This window comes from Lissotriton vulgaris, chromosome 11, assembly GCF_964263255.1.
Source record: "Lissotriton vulgaris chromosome 11, aLisVul1.2, whole genome shotgun sequence".
Lineage (NCBI taxonomy): Eukaryota > Metazoa > Chordata > Amphibia > Caudata > Salamandridae > Lissotriton > Lissotriton vulgaris.
Genome location: NC_141699.1, coordinates 152,888,882 through 152,905,011, shown reverse-complemented (window position 1 = coordinate 152,905,011; position 16,130 = coordinate 152,888,882). Strand labels below are relative to the sequence as shown.

The 16,130-nt window shown below is 47.5% G+C and overlaps 1 protein-coding gene across 2 annotated transcripts in view; it reads left to right on the top strand.

Annotated features, from left to right (window-relative positions):
- Nucleotides 1–16,130, top strand: part of TMEM120B (transmembrane protein 120B) — a 119,859-nt gene that overhangs the window by 20,547 nt on the left and 83,182 nt on the right. For both annotated transcript variants that reach the window (XM_086942991.1, XM_086942990.1), the window contains exon 3: nucleotides 5,217–5,333. In XM_086942991.1, coding sequence (XP_086799117.1) covers nucleotides 5,217–5,333 — 117 coding nt within the window. The remainder of the gene's footprint in view (nucleotides 1–5,216; nucleotides 5,334–16,130) is intronic.

Sequence of the window (16,130 nt, the reverse complement as noted above, 5' to 3'; positions counted from 1 at the left end):
TTGCTTTCAGCACCCCCGTCCCCTCGGAGAGGGGGGTCCGTCCCATGGCAGCCGGAGGAGGTGAAGCGGGGGGATGCGTAATAAAAAAATCCCTGTAGAAAAATCGTATCGCGACAAAAAAAATAGAAAATGACGAATAACCGAGAGCGGATGGAAACAAAAGTGTTCTCAGTAGCGGTGGCGTGGTCTATTACTCACCGGTGCCTACAGCCCTCCTCTCTCTCATGGCAGCTGTGGCGACGCCTCTTCCTCGTGCACGCCAGGCAAAATGTCATAAATAACGGAATTATAAATTAACCCCCAACTGAGGCCGTCCTAAAAATATAGAGAAAAAGCCTTTTCTCATAAAAAAAATCACAGATAGAGAGAGAGAAACAACGGGCTCGGAGAGACGGTCGCCACTGTAACCTTAACTGGGGAGGCACTGTTACCAGCTCCGCGATGTCCCTTTGGCACCAGCTTCAATGAGCCCATCTATTGCCGGCAATTTATTAGCGCCAAAAAGCTACCAAAGCAATGTCAGTGACGTTCTTCTTTGGATCTAAGCCCCGTCCTTTTCGGACTGGGGAGCGTGTTTTGACTGTTGTTTACAGCCTAGAAAGAATGTCAAAAACACACCCCCCAATCCGAAAACGACGGGGCTTAGATCCAAAGAAGAACGCCACTGGGACCTCTTCTCCAATGGCTGGCCACTGTTTGGGAGGCCAGCCAATGGAGAAGAAGGGCGGGGCTAACGTCGCTACTCAGTCATTAAATCTCGCCAGCGAGACTGCGCATGCGCGCAGCCTACGCTAGCCGAGACCTAAAAAAGGAAGAAATACGGGGCTGCACACAAAGCACAGATTCAAACGTGAAATTTCACAGCAAAAGCCGCCTGATCTTACCAGCTTTCCCCTGTTCTGCTCGAGGCTCACAGAAGGTGGGGGGCACCTAATGGAAATGGCTTCCGTCTGATTCCTTTCCCAAATGTAGCTGTGCGAGGAGAGAGGAGGAGGAAAGCCTGGTCAGGTTACTCTGGGCCCAAGCCTCATCAGTTAACCTGAAACTGGTGTGCAGAGTGGCACGGACGTTGCTGCCCAGCTCGCACCCTCCTTGGTTGCAGACTGGCCCAATAAATACTTTTCAGTTCCTGCTCAATGCTGCAGGCAAGGCCCAATTTAAAGCCTCACAAATTCTAGCACAAGCTTTAAAATCCTTCTCTTACCACTCCGAAATCCAGTGTTTTAGCTGCCATCAAGTACAGGAGTACAGGGTAATGTAGGCACAGATTAAAATATTTTTTTTCTGTTTTGGAAGTAGGTGAGTGTGGCACAACGCTTTGTACAATTACCTGTGCTAGTTTAATTTACATGTTACTGGCAGTCCAGTAACCAGGCCGCCACTCGTCTTCAAACAGAAGGTGTTCTGCTCATGTCATTGGCATCCAAGCCATAGAATAGTAGGTATAAGGGTCCCAGTACCCCCCCCTCCCACCCCCCCCCAAAAATGTGTTTGACTTACACCATCAACGAATATTTGGTGGAAAAAAATACCTGTCTGTGTTTAGCAGATTCAATTATGCTACCAGTGCAGAGCTACATGTGGGGAAAGGAACACAAGATCCAGCACAATGTGTTCTATGGTGCCACAAAGACCTGACAGCTTTTGGTTGCTTGGCACCTGCAGGCATTGGAATAAAGCATTGACGGTCAGATGTAAGTTCAGGACCGAATACTAGTCTTAGTCAGCCAACCCAAGAGTTCTGCTACCTATTGTATGTAAATTTGCTTGATTAGATAAAGAGGTGCTTTTTTGTGAAAGCATTGCTGGGCCAAACAGGTGTGTTTGAATATAACCAACCATCTGAAAAACTATCTGGCCGAAGAATATGTTCTTGTTCACAAGGGGGAGCATTGATGCCCATGGAATGACATACACAAATTCTAACACAGGCAGTCCCCGCCTTTTCTCTACAAACCCATCAACCCAGCTCCGATTTCCTCCAGCCCTTTAATGCTTGCATCTTTACCTCTCCTGCTCGCTTAAGGCTATCTACTTCCATTGCACCACTGCTCCATCCAATGACATGCTAGCATTTTTGAAAAAGGTTGTTCACCCAGAGCTAGTTTTATATTTCCCCCAACCTATCCCCTAATTTCCCCTCTATTGGTGCCTCTTTTGCTTCTCCCTTGTCCTCCTTCACCCGTTGACGCCGCCTGAGGGTTGCATAAAGCACAGTGTAAAACACCAAGTAAAATAACGTAGAGAGGTATATTTTTAAATTACTGCTTGTGCAATTTTTCCGCATTTCGGGGTGCGTTTCCTGAAGCCACCTGAGGCTGTGAAATTCCTGTTCCTCTTGCTCAACGTGATCTGCAGCCAACATGGAATGCAGGTAGCAGCACTGGTGTGGAATACCTCGGAAACAAGGTCTTAAAGGCGCCGACACAAAAGTTCCCTTTCCCCTCAATGAGTAAGAATTGCACATAATGATGGGGATCCGCTCAGACGGATGGATGTCCAGCTTGCTGTTGCACAACTGGGCTCGGTCTCAGTGGTGCCTGTAGGTTTAGAAACGTAGGATCCATGCCACATTTTCAAGACAACCCCCTACTCTATAAATGATTTCCATTTGGATTTATTGCATGATAATTGTTACTGTGTGGATATCCTGAAAATCTCATACGGATCTGGCCCAGAGCATGACTGCTCTAGCCTTACAGTGCGCCCTTCGCTTACGCTATACATTTCGCTCTCCGGGGGTAAGGCATTTCAGCACTGGTTTGCCAAGTTGTTGCTAAACACGTGCTGCATGTTGAAGCTCGCTTTTTATTCATCCTTGCTAAACTATATTAAACAGGTTTTCAAGCATGCATTTATTACTGAGAACAAGTGATCAATATTGAGAATCAGTGCTAAATATTATTCACTTCAGCAAACATTTAAATTTTTTTCTTTTGGAAAGATAAATCACCAGATGGTAAAAATGAGTTGTGTGCTTAGAGGACTGTTAAGTATTGGTTCAGTATTTGATTAATGCAGGTGTGATCTTTGGATCCAGGGTAACTGAGATTTCTCGGTCTGCACAGTTTCACTTTTTGGGCAAAAATTGGGAGTGCCCAGAAACGAGATAAATGCTGGTCCCAAGTAGCCACAAAACAAGTCTGGTCAGCTAGTCGGTATATGGTGGTTCAGCTGTTTTTCAATATTATTCCTTTCTGAGAACAGAACAGATAATGCTATATTTTAAATGCTCGAGGAAGTTTGTCAACCATGCCTAACTTTCAATTGTATGATCGTCTGTTCATTGCACAAACCGCATTACACAGTCCTCTGTATGTGTGCAAGCTGTGTCCAGGTTTCAAGAGTTTGAGAAGGTTTGGCCTGGTGCGTAGACTAGCCTTTCAACCAGAATATGCTGTCTCCGTGAGCATCCGTTCCAAAGAGCATGCTCTGACAATTTCAAACTTTGCACAGAACCTAGGGTCAGGTTTAACATTAGCCAACACGAGCAAGAAGCAAACTGCGATCTGTTAACTGGGCAATTGTTGAGAAAGTATTGCATCAGCGTCTCAGCCCGTGCAGTTCAAGACAAGTTAAAAACTTTTATAGTAAGGTACTGGCAAATGAGGGCATTGTATGCCAGTTGTAGATGGCGAAAGACCTGGCCACTGTAGTGGAGTTTTGTGGTTAGTGTGCGAGTGGCGATGAGTTTAGCTAAGTATGGCAAATTCTTCTCACCACGTATTTGAGCTGAGACTGCAGCAGCTGTGCAGGGAACAAGCAAAGCATTCATTAGCAAAGGTGTATTGCATACATTTAAATAAGCAAATTTCCCCTAGGCCGCCATCCATAAAGAGCACGTAAACCATACCCTTCCAGGTGTACTGAAGGGACAAACTTGTTGGGGAATGCTTCTTACTTTCTTGTGGGCCAGTTTACCGATGCATGTCAGAGCCTGTTAGGACTGAACTTGTCCGCCTGGTTCCATATCTGACCAAGACTGTATGTGTTCCCACATGTACGATGAACAGTTTGTCCCCAAATGTTAGTTTGCACTTTTGCACCAAGTAATATTCATTGAAGACTTGAATAAGTGTGGTTTGTCTCGGTCATACATGTTCAACTAGGAATGTTCGGAATCATGACATTTTTGTTAAGTAACGTGCACTAAATGGAGTGCGTGGGGCACTTGTGTCCTCTCTGCTACATGAGACCCATGCTCCAGCAGTATATACCGGGTAGTCTGTTTTGATTTCTGATGTGAATTTACTGAAATAATTCTGTTCTTCTTTTATTTATACTTCATCAGGGGCCTGTGCTTCTTTCTCTGCCTCCAAACATCACCTTAATCTCTAAAGGATATTAATTAAAATGCGAGGCAGCATGGGATCTCCTCGTTGACCTTCAATAGGGGCCCCCCAAGAGGGGCCCTCCAAGCTCGTCCCTACCCTCTTGTTACCCCTTCCATGTCCCGTCACTGTTAAATATCGTGCTCTGTCGATCCCTCAGTTGGTTTCCAGGCACAGAAATACCAGTTCACACATCCGTGAATATCCAACTCCCCGTCTCCTCTGTGCTCCACCACTCGACTGGGTCCCTTCAGGAGGGACCGTCCGGTTTGTGGGACGTGGAAATGACCATTGTTATTAGTCCTGTTGAAATTCTAGTCTGTTCAGTGGCCTGGGGTACTGCCTCCAAATCTGCCCCCAAAACATCCCGCCCTTGAAGGGATCGCCAAGCCCTCACGAAAGCTTGATTTGCACATTACAAAAGGGTGCCCCGGTTGGGATTTGGAAGTACGAAGCAGATTTGTGCACACAAATTACCGAATTAACATACTATACATAGTGCATTTTTACCCCATCCACTTCCCACACCCATCAGTTTGTATTAATGAGCAAAGGCAATTGTAGGCCTATACTTCGATTCTGCAAACTCTGAAGGCTTTGATGCCTGTGTGGTTAGGCTTAGCATTGTGTAATTCATAAAACAGGCTAGTGCCTACCTATGTGTCCTTGTGACCACTGGCTCACTCTAGAGTCGTACACCCTGCAGGCCTGCTTCCAAATGAATGGTCCATGTTAGTTGCACCGCTGTTGCGTGAAGAATGATCTCTGTTGCGGTTCACTGCAGCGTCCTCTGACTTTTATTTTTTCTTCAATGTTTCCTCTGAAAATGAGCCCTTTTAATAACACAAAGTGTTTGCTCTGTTTTTAAATGTCTTCTTTATGCAGGCACAAACAAACCGCTGTTATTGAAGATGCTGAACTTATACAGCAAATCAGCAGTCACATCAAAGAGCGGAAGCATGTTTTCTTTGACATGGAAGCCTACTTGCCAAAGAAAAATGGGTATGTTTGTTTTTCGAAGCTTCTGTGGCATGCTCATCAGCATAGTTTGAATAAGCTTCAAAATATATTCTTGTGTGCTTGTTTGTTAATGGAGCTTCTGCATAGGGGTTGTGACTCACGTTGGGAGTTGCTGCCTGGAGCTTTGCGGGGTTAATCTAACCTGTTTGACCACTGACCTGGTCTGAACTGACCCAGTATAGCCGCTGACTGAAGCCAGCAGATGGGCTCAGGTAGTTAAGTGCTCAAGACTGACATTTGATCCCAGGATCGAACTTTTGATCAATTAAGTTCCATTAAATGATGTTTTGTTAATTACAGCTCGTAGAAACGGCACAATCTGCCCTGTGTAAATGCACATTGTGATTACCGTGTGTCAGTCTTTTAGATTCAAGGACTACCAGCACTCATTCAGATGTGTTTTTAAATTTTTTGAAAGCCTAATTGTACCCGGTGTTCTCCTGCTATGCATTTAACACTTCCCTGCCTTGGCTTAGGGGGATCCTCCTTCTCCTTTAACAATGTATTTGGCCTATGTTGTTTGTATTGAAAATGTATTTAAATTTCCCAAAATATGATCTTAGAAAGTATTACGTTTTTTTTATATAACCAATAATATTTATAGTGCTTTTTGGTATTTTTTATTAACTTATCAGAAATACTATATTTCATACAATTTCGAGCCTGTCTCCATACTGGTTGATGGTTATCGGTGTCTGTTTGAAATAGTTTTTCTCTAATTTATTCCATAGTTTGTGTTCCTTCTCTCAGCTGGTTTGAGGAAGGATAGTTGACTCTAGAGGCCATTTATCGTTTTCAAGGAATGTTGAGAGCTAAACTACCAAATGGGATCAGTGCACCTTGGTGTGTTTATGTTATATTTATTCTGTCTTTGGGACATTTATCTGTGTATACACTGAGTCCCGTTGTCCTGTATTCAGTTATTACTTAACTCGCGGCAGAGCAGGTCCTAAGTTGTGCACTGTTTTACCAAGCAAACCACCTTCTGTTGTTCATGTGTCATCCGACACCTAATAAACATCAGTTGAGACACAAATAATCTAGCAACTAAGGCCCAACTTTGAGCCTCCCACTCATCACAAGGTACTTAAAAGGGAGTTTGCCTGTCTTTAATAGAACCTAGCAGTCAAGGTTTAGACTTGGGAGAAAAACCTTAGGGTGCAATTATTGATGGCCTTGGATGAACCAGCTCTTGCACAAGCTGATATCCCTAGACCAGGGGTCTCCAACCTTTTCTGTAGTGAGAGCTACTTCTTATCAGTGAAAATCGACGTGAGCTACTAAAGGCCGAGCAAGTCGCGAATTGTTCCTGGAGCCCCCCTATGCACAGCTTCATTGACTAAAGGGCCGCTACAGAGAAAGAGCTACCCATTTAGTATATGCAATGCACAACATGAAACCAAAAAACCTATTCTAGCCTCCTTCTTCAACAGATTATGTCATCCTGGCCTCTGCAGTCACCAGTTAAGCACACTACAATCATAAAATTATAGGGACTTGCAGAGCTGTGTAAAGCTACCAGCATGTTGAAAGCCATAAACTGAATGTCTGTCTCTCATACCTGGTCATCCACTATACGGCTCCGTCCCATAACACAGTAAAGGCACCTTGGTGGTCATCACGTATGACACGGAAACGCTGCCACACAGGATCACAAGACAATGACAACATAATACCAAACACACACCCTACATGGCATAGCTTGCTGGCCATGTATGCAAGTACCTCAGTGCCCCACAAAGGGGTAATACGCTCTAAATATAAATGCTGCGATACAGCTATTTTATTACATCGTGCCTTCTTTTTCTTTATTATCACACATAACTGTAAATTGAAAAAAGTGAGGTGTTGAGCCTTATGCTCATTGTGCCATAAAATTAAAACTTGATTTTAAAATCCTCTCATTATTTCATTAAATTAAATCAGTGTTTTTCAGGGATTTATTTTAAATTAAGGTACCTCTTGCAAGTAATCCCTAGGCACAAACTAAGTCAGGAAGTTATAATACTTTTCTCTCATCATTTCATTACATTTTAATGAAAAGAAATGTAAAATGATGTTCCTGGGACCGGTTTGTGGCCAGAAACTTCCCAGCTGTCGAATTTTCAGGTTGCTTATGTATGACATTTAAGCATAATATCAATGGAAACAAATATCACAAATTGCCCACCTCTGAGACATGAAAAGTTCTGAAACAGATATAAAACTTCTCAAATGGAAGGTCACGAAACACAGTGTCTGACCTTAAAACAAAGCAGGCCTCGAAAAATTACTTCAAATAACTTCACTTATATGCTCATCCTTTAAAGAGGAAAGCATATTTTTTATTTAGGGTCAAAATAAAGCAGTTTGGTCATAGCCTTAAAAAGTAACCACACCAAATGCATGGTCTTGTGAACATTAGTAGAAGGCGTCACTGTCTATTTTCTTTTTTTTTTTAAATATAGAATAAATTAAGAGTGAGATGCATACTTTACTCGGTTGTTTAATTTATACAGATTCAGACACCTCTCGATGCAATACTACACAGCAACCTCAGGCCAAGCATAAATCAAAAACGATTACACAAGTAGGCTGCACCAAGGTATTTTAAACTACTTAAAACTTGTTATATAAACTAAGCATATTACTTATCTATTTGGCTCTCCACAAAGTGCACCCAGATGATTATTTAATGTAGAGTAGACTTCCCATAACGTGGTTTTACTGCTGGTGGTTGCAGTGCTAATCTGCTGGCATCGCACGTACAACAGGGGCAGAGGTGCTCTCTCTGAAGGGGGCATGCTCCTGCAGGTGGAGTGGTATCATGTCAAGGACACTGCAGGCTTAAGGCACCACTCGTCGCTCTGTGGCCTCAGTCAATGCTGGTGCTCTGCTGCTGGCGTCATGCTAGGTAAAAATGCAGACTTCTCTGTTGACTGGGCCTGGGGCTCAGCAGAGTGCACGGACTGCATGCTTCCTGCAATGCTGGCCTACAGAGGCTGCAGAGGAGTCTTTTAAACGGCAGCAGCAGTCTTTCTAAAGACAGATCAGCGATGCTGGGAACAGCGTGATTAGACAACAGGCGTGTGCCCCAGCCTGCAGCCTCTCCAACATGCAGGCCTTTCAGAAGAGGGTCCTCTCTGTACAATCTGGGGCGACAGTGTGCCCTATGCACCCTCCACCCCCCACAGGAAGTCTCAGGTCAGTGCTCCTCCTGTGGCAATCATTGTCTGCTAGTGCTTGGGGTGGGGTGGCCCCAGAAATAAAACACACATTTTCCGATGCCTAGTACATCCGACACCAAAGAGCATGACCTCCTCTGCCTCCTACGTGGTTAAAAGGTGCTACTTGAGCCTAGCAGCGGCTGGCACCAGGAATGACAAATGTAAGCTATTATCGACATTGTCCAGACACCCTGTGTGGTCATTGGGGTTGGTCAGGCGCGCCTTGCCTGAAAAAAAAGCAAAGCACCGACTCTCTGAATCCTGAGGGCACTGCTCGGTGATGCTCATGCTGTGACAGGCCACTTGGTATTAAGGAGGCCGCAGCAGGGCTGAGTGAGTCTCCATTTGATTGCTGGAATCACGCAGCCAGCCCCAAGGCGGTAGGGATGTACACATTGTACATTGTAGGTCCCTGTAGAGCTGCAAACTAACACTGCTTCTGCCAGGTCGACATCACCCACTTCTCCCCGCCCCTGCTAACCTATAGCCAATAGCAGCAGCGTGATACCGGAAGAAACACCAACAAGAACAGACAAGAGGCCAAAAAGGCCTAAAAAAGACATAATGACAGTGATAGGGTACTAAAGTGGGCATCGGACCGCGAGCTACTGGTAGGCTGATGGCGAGCTACCTGTAGCTCGCGATCGACCGGTTGGAGACCCCTGCCCTAGACGAAGATACGAACAATGTCCTTGACTTCAAGATCAGCTGGCAGTCGTAGATAAAGGCAAGCACGCAGTCATGATATCCTTTACTTCCTGGTATCCTTTAGCACTGTAAATTGTATTGTGTTTGTACAAGGACCAGACACATTTACAGAGAATGAAAAGTATACTGCAGGTATTCATATGTTCTATCGGTCAAATTCAGTTAGGAGAATTTGAGTCCGAAAAGAGAGCAACAGCTTTTTGAGGCATCTCCTCTCCTCTGTTCTGACTCCTGTGAATGTATATGTGCTACACCTAGCAGGTCTCCTACAGTCTTGCCACTTGCCATTTTAAACCGCTGGTGGCACCCACATACACCTTAATCCTTGGTATTGAAATATTTAGGTGTCCAAATATACCACCTCTAGGCTGCTTTTCCCACAGGTTTACATGGATACATGACCGCTGCCTATGTCTAAAATAGACTAAAGTACTGGTACAGCTTGGGAGCGGCCACAGCAATTTAATGTCTTTCATTTTGACTCCAACTTTTCACAGCCCACAGCCAAATCATGCTTCCGCAAAAAGAGTGCTTGATTGAGCTCCCCATTACCAAGATTGAGAACATGCCCGAGCCCTTGTCTTAAATAAACCTTAAAGTGGCCAATACAGTAGTCTCTCAAAAATAAAGGAACTGCAGGAAGTACACAGATTAGCAGCTAAACATATGGTGATTGTTAAAAAGAGAGACCAGGAAAAAACCCACACTTGAAGCCCTTCTTGAGCCATCTGTTGAATGATTTGTGCACTGTTTCATTGCCAAGGTTCTCAAGGACTTCTACAATTTAAATAACACATTTAACCCACTAAAGGGCACTGAGGAGCCTGTAAAGTGTAGGACCAGACCATGCCATTAGGTGGCAACCTAGCCAGTTTAGGCTCAAGAGAAGCTGCTGCATACTGTGTTGTGGAAGGTTTGCACCAAGTTTAAAACCAGCAAACAAATGCATTCCAGTCTACCTAGTCTGACACCGAACACCGCTTGCTGTGTAATCTTGCATGGCAATCAGGTATATTTTAGTGTTTAGAGCTCAGTGTCCATCACGTTGGAATACTCTATTTAACGGCCTAAATAAATACTTAAATCATTCTATACAACAAGCTCGCTATTTAATGAAAAAACGTTAGTTTCTACCGGTATATGCAGGTTATTGGCACCCTCACTTATTTCTGGGGACCAAAACATAATTTTCATCATCAGTATTTGACCCAAAAAGAAAGAGGGAATAAAGAGTAGAATGATGAGCAATGGTGACCGAGAAAAGAAAGCATTGATAGGAAAGAACCCCCAAGAGAGAAATATAGGGGCAGTAAATGTTGGGTCGCAGAATAAAGAGGCATTAGCTGGAATTAAAACATTTATTTTGTATTTACCTGCGTTTCCTTTTTATACATTAAGCAATCAAAAGGAACGTTCGCTTTATGTGCTTGAGAAGTTGGTTCCATCAGATCATGCTCTGTATGCTAACAAAATGGATCCTCGTTTAAGCGAGCTAGATTGGCCAGTACACAAAAACATGCCTCTTCCTAAAGACACCATGTCATTTTGATTGAAAGGGTCAATTCTTTTAAGGGGCATTTTAAAAGTTCCACTATGATGCATTTTTCATAGCGAGCCAATTGGCACTTGTATTTTTGCAAACAATACAAGAAAGTCTGGACACTCGACAAGGAAACTCTAGTCACCCAGTTGTAAGATTGTTCGATCTTGTATTCTAAGAATGATGATTTTTGTTAGTAGGTCTGAATGGAAAGAAAATATTACTTCATTTTGGAGCATTCTCTTCTTTCTTAGAAATTCCTGGTGATGGTTTAAAACAACCAGTTAACCTTTGTGAATGCTTTAGGTGTCTCTTATGCACTTTGCAATTATGCCCCACTTTATTCATTAAATGCATTGCTAACACCTACCCTGTTAATCCCTCGCTCCCCTCTGTTTTTATGAATTAATTAATTTCAGTAATGCCTCAGTCTACTCAAAGTGTAATTCTTTCAGTCTTGACTCATTGTATTTGAATGAAGAGTGCCAGTAAAACCCTTGGAAATCACGGTTTGTTTGTTTTAAGCATAGCATTTGCACTTTCTCATTCTTGCCAGGGTTGGGGTCTAAGTCTAGCATGGTCTTACGCTTTCATGCTCTCACACTCCTTTTTTATCTCAAGAACGTGTTTCTGATTTCACCGTTCTGTTACTCTGACACTGATCATCATCGCTTTTGGTTTTGATCCTAAAACATTTACCTTGACATGAACACTTTTCCTTCCCTGATGAACCCTTATTGACCCCAACAAATATACATTGGGTAGAACGAGCCCAACCCACACGTAGAGGGAGTCCCAAAGCTCAGATTTTGGTCATCCTCTTTGAATTTCACGCACGTCTGTTCTGGAATCCAGTGCTTTGTTCATCCTCGTTAGAGTAACTTTTCTTTCTTCTGCTTTTCTTAGTAGGGTGCGCATTTGGCGTAGCATCTGCCACTTTCCTCCAGTCTCCCCTTCGTGGTGCTAGCTTTATTCCCTTATTAGTCTTTCAGTTTACCTTTCAACCTGGAGATGTTTTTTAGGTCTCGCCTGTCGATGCGCATGCGCATCGAGCAAGGCGAGAGTATTGGGACTTATCCGCTCTTTATCCACACTGCAAGGAATCGTGGCGATTCCTTGCAGTGCCCGTGACTTTTAAGCTCAATGCGCATGCGCATTGAGCTTAAAAGCGCGTGCACGTCGGTCTTTGTTTACCCGCTCCGCCCCCTCCCCGTCCCGCCGTGTCGCATTTCTCCTCCCCCCTCCCCTCTCTTCCCTCCGGCTTGTTTCTTTATTTGACCCGCTCCGCCCCCTCCCCTTCCCGCCGTGTCGCATTTCTCCTCCCCCCTCCCCTCTCTTCCCTCCGGCTTCTTTTTTGTTTGTTTATTTTACCCGCCGTGTCTCCGATCCTTTAGCTTGTTGTCCCATTGCGGTTCAGCACATGCTACACGGAGAAAACGTACACACCACACACACTCCTCGCTAAAATGTGTGCACTTACCTACACAAGGTTACTATCAGACAACCTCGTCATGCACACACAGTCCACTAATGTATATGTACACACACACGTTTGCAGGGGTTCCTCCTCCTTCATTGCTTCTCTCCCGTTATCTTCTACCCCTCCATCTCTGCTGCTTGCCCCTGTCCTGTCTCTCCTCCTCTCCCTCTCTATACCCTCCCCCTCCCCCCCACCACTCCCATCAAGTCCCTCTGGCCCTTCCCTCCTCCCCGGCCCCCTCCTCCCCTGCCCCCTCCACCCTTTCTTGGTGCTCTGCAGCCCGCGGGGCCGACAGAGGTACCTCTTCTTTCGGTTTCCGCTCAACAACAAGGACACGTTCCCTTCAGTCCCGGGCGCCGCTGCGTCTCTCCGTGTGATCTTGCTCCCGTGCCCCTTGCAGCTGGCAGTGCCAGGGTTTCTCCGTGCCTCTCTGTCGCCTGCTCTGCTCGCACCACAACAAAGGAGGCAGAGTTGTATGGATGTCTGGAGCGGCGGGCAGGGCAGGATGTGACCTCAGCTGCAGGCAGAGAGGAGACCCCCGTGCAGGGAAGCAGGAATCCTACACACGCTGGAGCCCAGCCAAGCCCCTCCCGCCTCACGCCCCCAGGCCGGGGGGCTCAATGTGCATTCCATCATAACACTCTATTTAAGAGTAACAGCATAACTCTTTGCCTGATGTCTGTTTTGCAAAGGGGCTCTACCGTCAGGTAGCACCGTTTACAGGTTTTATCTTCCTTGATGTGGGTGGGGAAGGCTCTCTCCTAAGTTGTTACAGCTAAATGTGGAACGAGCTATTTAAATAAAATCTTCCCAGACAATGAAGCAGGGTTTTCCGCCAAGGCTATTCAACTAACCCTTGTATGGTCCTGACTACACTTATAGAAACATATACATTGGTCTGGCCCAGTCCTACCAAACTGTGACTTTGGACATATATTAGGGTGTTATCAGGGTCAATAGTACTTACTATCGACAGTGGTTGTAATTTAAACAGTCTATAAGCAGTCCTCTGAAGTCATTAGATGTAGCTCACTCACCCTCACCCTCACTCACACTCACCCTCACTCACCCTCACTCACCCTCAACCCCTCACCCTCACTCAACCCCTCACCCTCACTCAACCCCTCACCCTCACCCACACTCACCCACACTCACCCTCACTCACCCTCACCCTCACTCACCCTCACCCTCACTCACCCTCACTCACCCTCACCCTCACTCACCCTCACCCTCACTCACCCTCAACCCCTCACCTACCCTCACCCTCACTCACCCTCACCCTCACTCACCCTCAACACCTCACCCTCACTCACCCTCAACACCTCACCCTCACTCACCCTCAACCCCTCACCCTCACTCACCCTCAACCCCTCACCCTCAACCCCTCACTCACCCTCACTCTCACTCATCCTCACTCACCCTCAACCCCTCACCCTCACTCACCCTCACTCACCCTCAACCCCTCACCCTCACTCACCCTCAACCCCTCACCCTCACTCACCCTCAACCCCTCACCCTCACTCACCCTCAACGCCTCACCCTCACTCACCCTCACCCTCACTCACCCTCACCCTCACTCACCCTCACCCTCACTCACCCTCAACCCCTCACCCTCACTCACCCTCAACCCCTCACCCTCACTCACCCTCACCCTCACTCACCCTCACCCTCACTCACCCTCACCCTCACTCACCCTCACCCTCACTCACCCTCAACCACCCTCAACCCCTCATCCTCACTCACCCTCAACCCCTCACCCTCACTCACCCTCAACCCCTCACCCTCACTCACCCCCACTCACCCTCAACCCCTCACCCTCAACCCCTCACCCTCACTCACCCTCAACCCCTCACCCACCCTCAACCCCTCACCCACCCTCAACCCCTCACCCTCAACCCCTCACCCACACTCACCCTCACTCACCCACACTCACCCACACTCACCCACACTCACCCACACTCACCCACACTCACCCTCACTCACACTCACCCACCCTCACTCACCCTCACCCTCACTCACCTTCACCCTCACTCACCCTCAACCCCTCACCCTCACTCACCCCCACTCACCCTCAACCCCTCACCCTCAACCCCTCACCCTCCCTCACCCTCAACCCCTCACCCTCCCTCACCCTCACTCACCCTCAACCCCTCACTCACCCTCAACACCTCACCCTCACTCACCCTCACCCTCACTCACCCTCAACCCCTCACCTACCCTCACCCTCACTCACCCTCACCCTCACTCACCCTCAACACCTCACCCTCACTCACCCTCAACACCTCACCCTCACTCACCCTCAACCCCTCACCCTCACTCACCCTCAACCCCTCACCCTCAACCCCTCACTCACCCTCACTCTCACTCATCCTCACTCACCCTCAACCCCTCACCCTCACTCACCCTCACTCACCCTCAACCCCTCACCCTCACTCACCCTCACCCTCACTCACCCTCAACCCCTCACCCTCACTCACCCTCAACGCCTCACCCTCACTCACCCTCACCCTCACTCACCCTCACCCTCACTCACCCTCACCCTCACTCACCCTCACCCTCACTCACCCTCAACCCCTCACCCTCACTCACCCTCAACCCCTCACCCTCACTCACCCTCACCCTCACTCACCCTCACCCTCACTCACCCTCACCCTCACTCACCCTCACCCTCACTCACCCTCAACCACCCTCAACCCCTCATCCTCACTCACCCTCAACCCCTCACCCTCACTCACCCTCAACCCCTCACCCTCACTCACCCCCACTCACCCTCAACCCCTCACCCTCAACCCCTCACCCTCACTCACCCTCAACCCCTCACCCACCCTCAACCCCTCACCCACCCTCAACCCCTCACCCTCAACCCCTCACCCACACTCACCCTCACTCACCCACACTCACCCACACTCACCCACACTCACCCACACTCACCCTCACTCACACTCACCCACCCTCACTCACCCTCACCCTCACTCACCTTCACCCTCACTCACCCTCAACCCCTCACCCTCACTCACCCCCACTCACCCTCAACCCCTCACCCTCAACCCCTCACCCTCCCTCACCCTCAACCCCTCACCCTCCCTCACCCTCACTCACCCTCAACCCCTCACCCTCACTCACCCTCAACCCCTCACCCTCACTCACCCTCAACCCCTCACCCTCAATCCCTCACCCCCACTCACCCTCACTCACCCTCACTCACACTCACCCACCCTCACCCTCACTCACCCTCACTCACCCTCACTCACCCTCACCCACCCTCACTCACCCTCACTCACCCTCACCCTCACTCACCCTCAACCCCTCACCCTCACTCACCCTCAACCCCTCACCCACCCTCAACCCCTCACCCACCCTCAACCCCTCACCCTCACTCACCCTCAATCCCTCACCCTCAACCCCTCACCCTCAACCCCTCACTCACCCTCACTCACCCTCAACCCCTCACCCTCACTCACCCTCAACCCCTCACCCACCCTCAACCCCTCACCCTCACTCACCCTCAACCCCTCACCCTCAACCCCTCACTCACCCTCACTCACCCTCACCCTCAACCCCTCAGCCTCACCCTCACTCACCCTCAACCCCTCACCCTCACTCACCCTCAACCTCATGCTAAAGATTTACAAAAAAACCCATAAACAATTCTAAAAGCACTAACTCTAATGCTGCGAGACCTATTGCATTTCTAATGCTTGTTTTCTTTTCAAGCAAAGGGCTTCTTGTACTTGAGCTCCAGGTTTTTTTAATATGATACAATAGCCCACTGACTGATTGCTTGAAAACATAGCTCCTCAGTCAGGCAAACCAATATACGGCAGCCTCCTCAGGAAACATTTCCT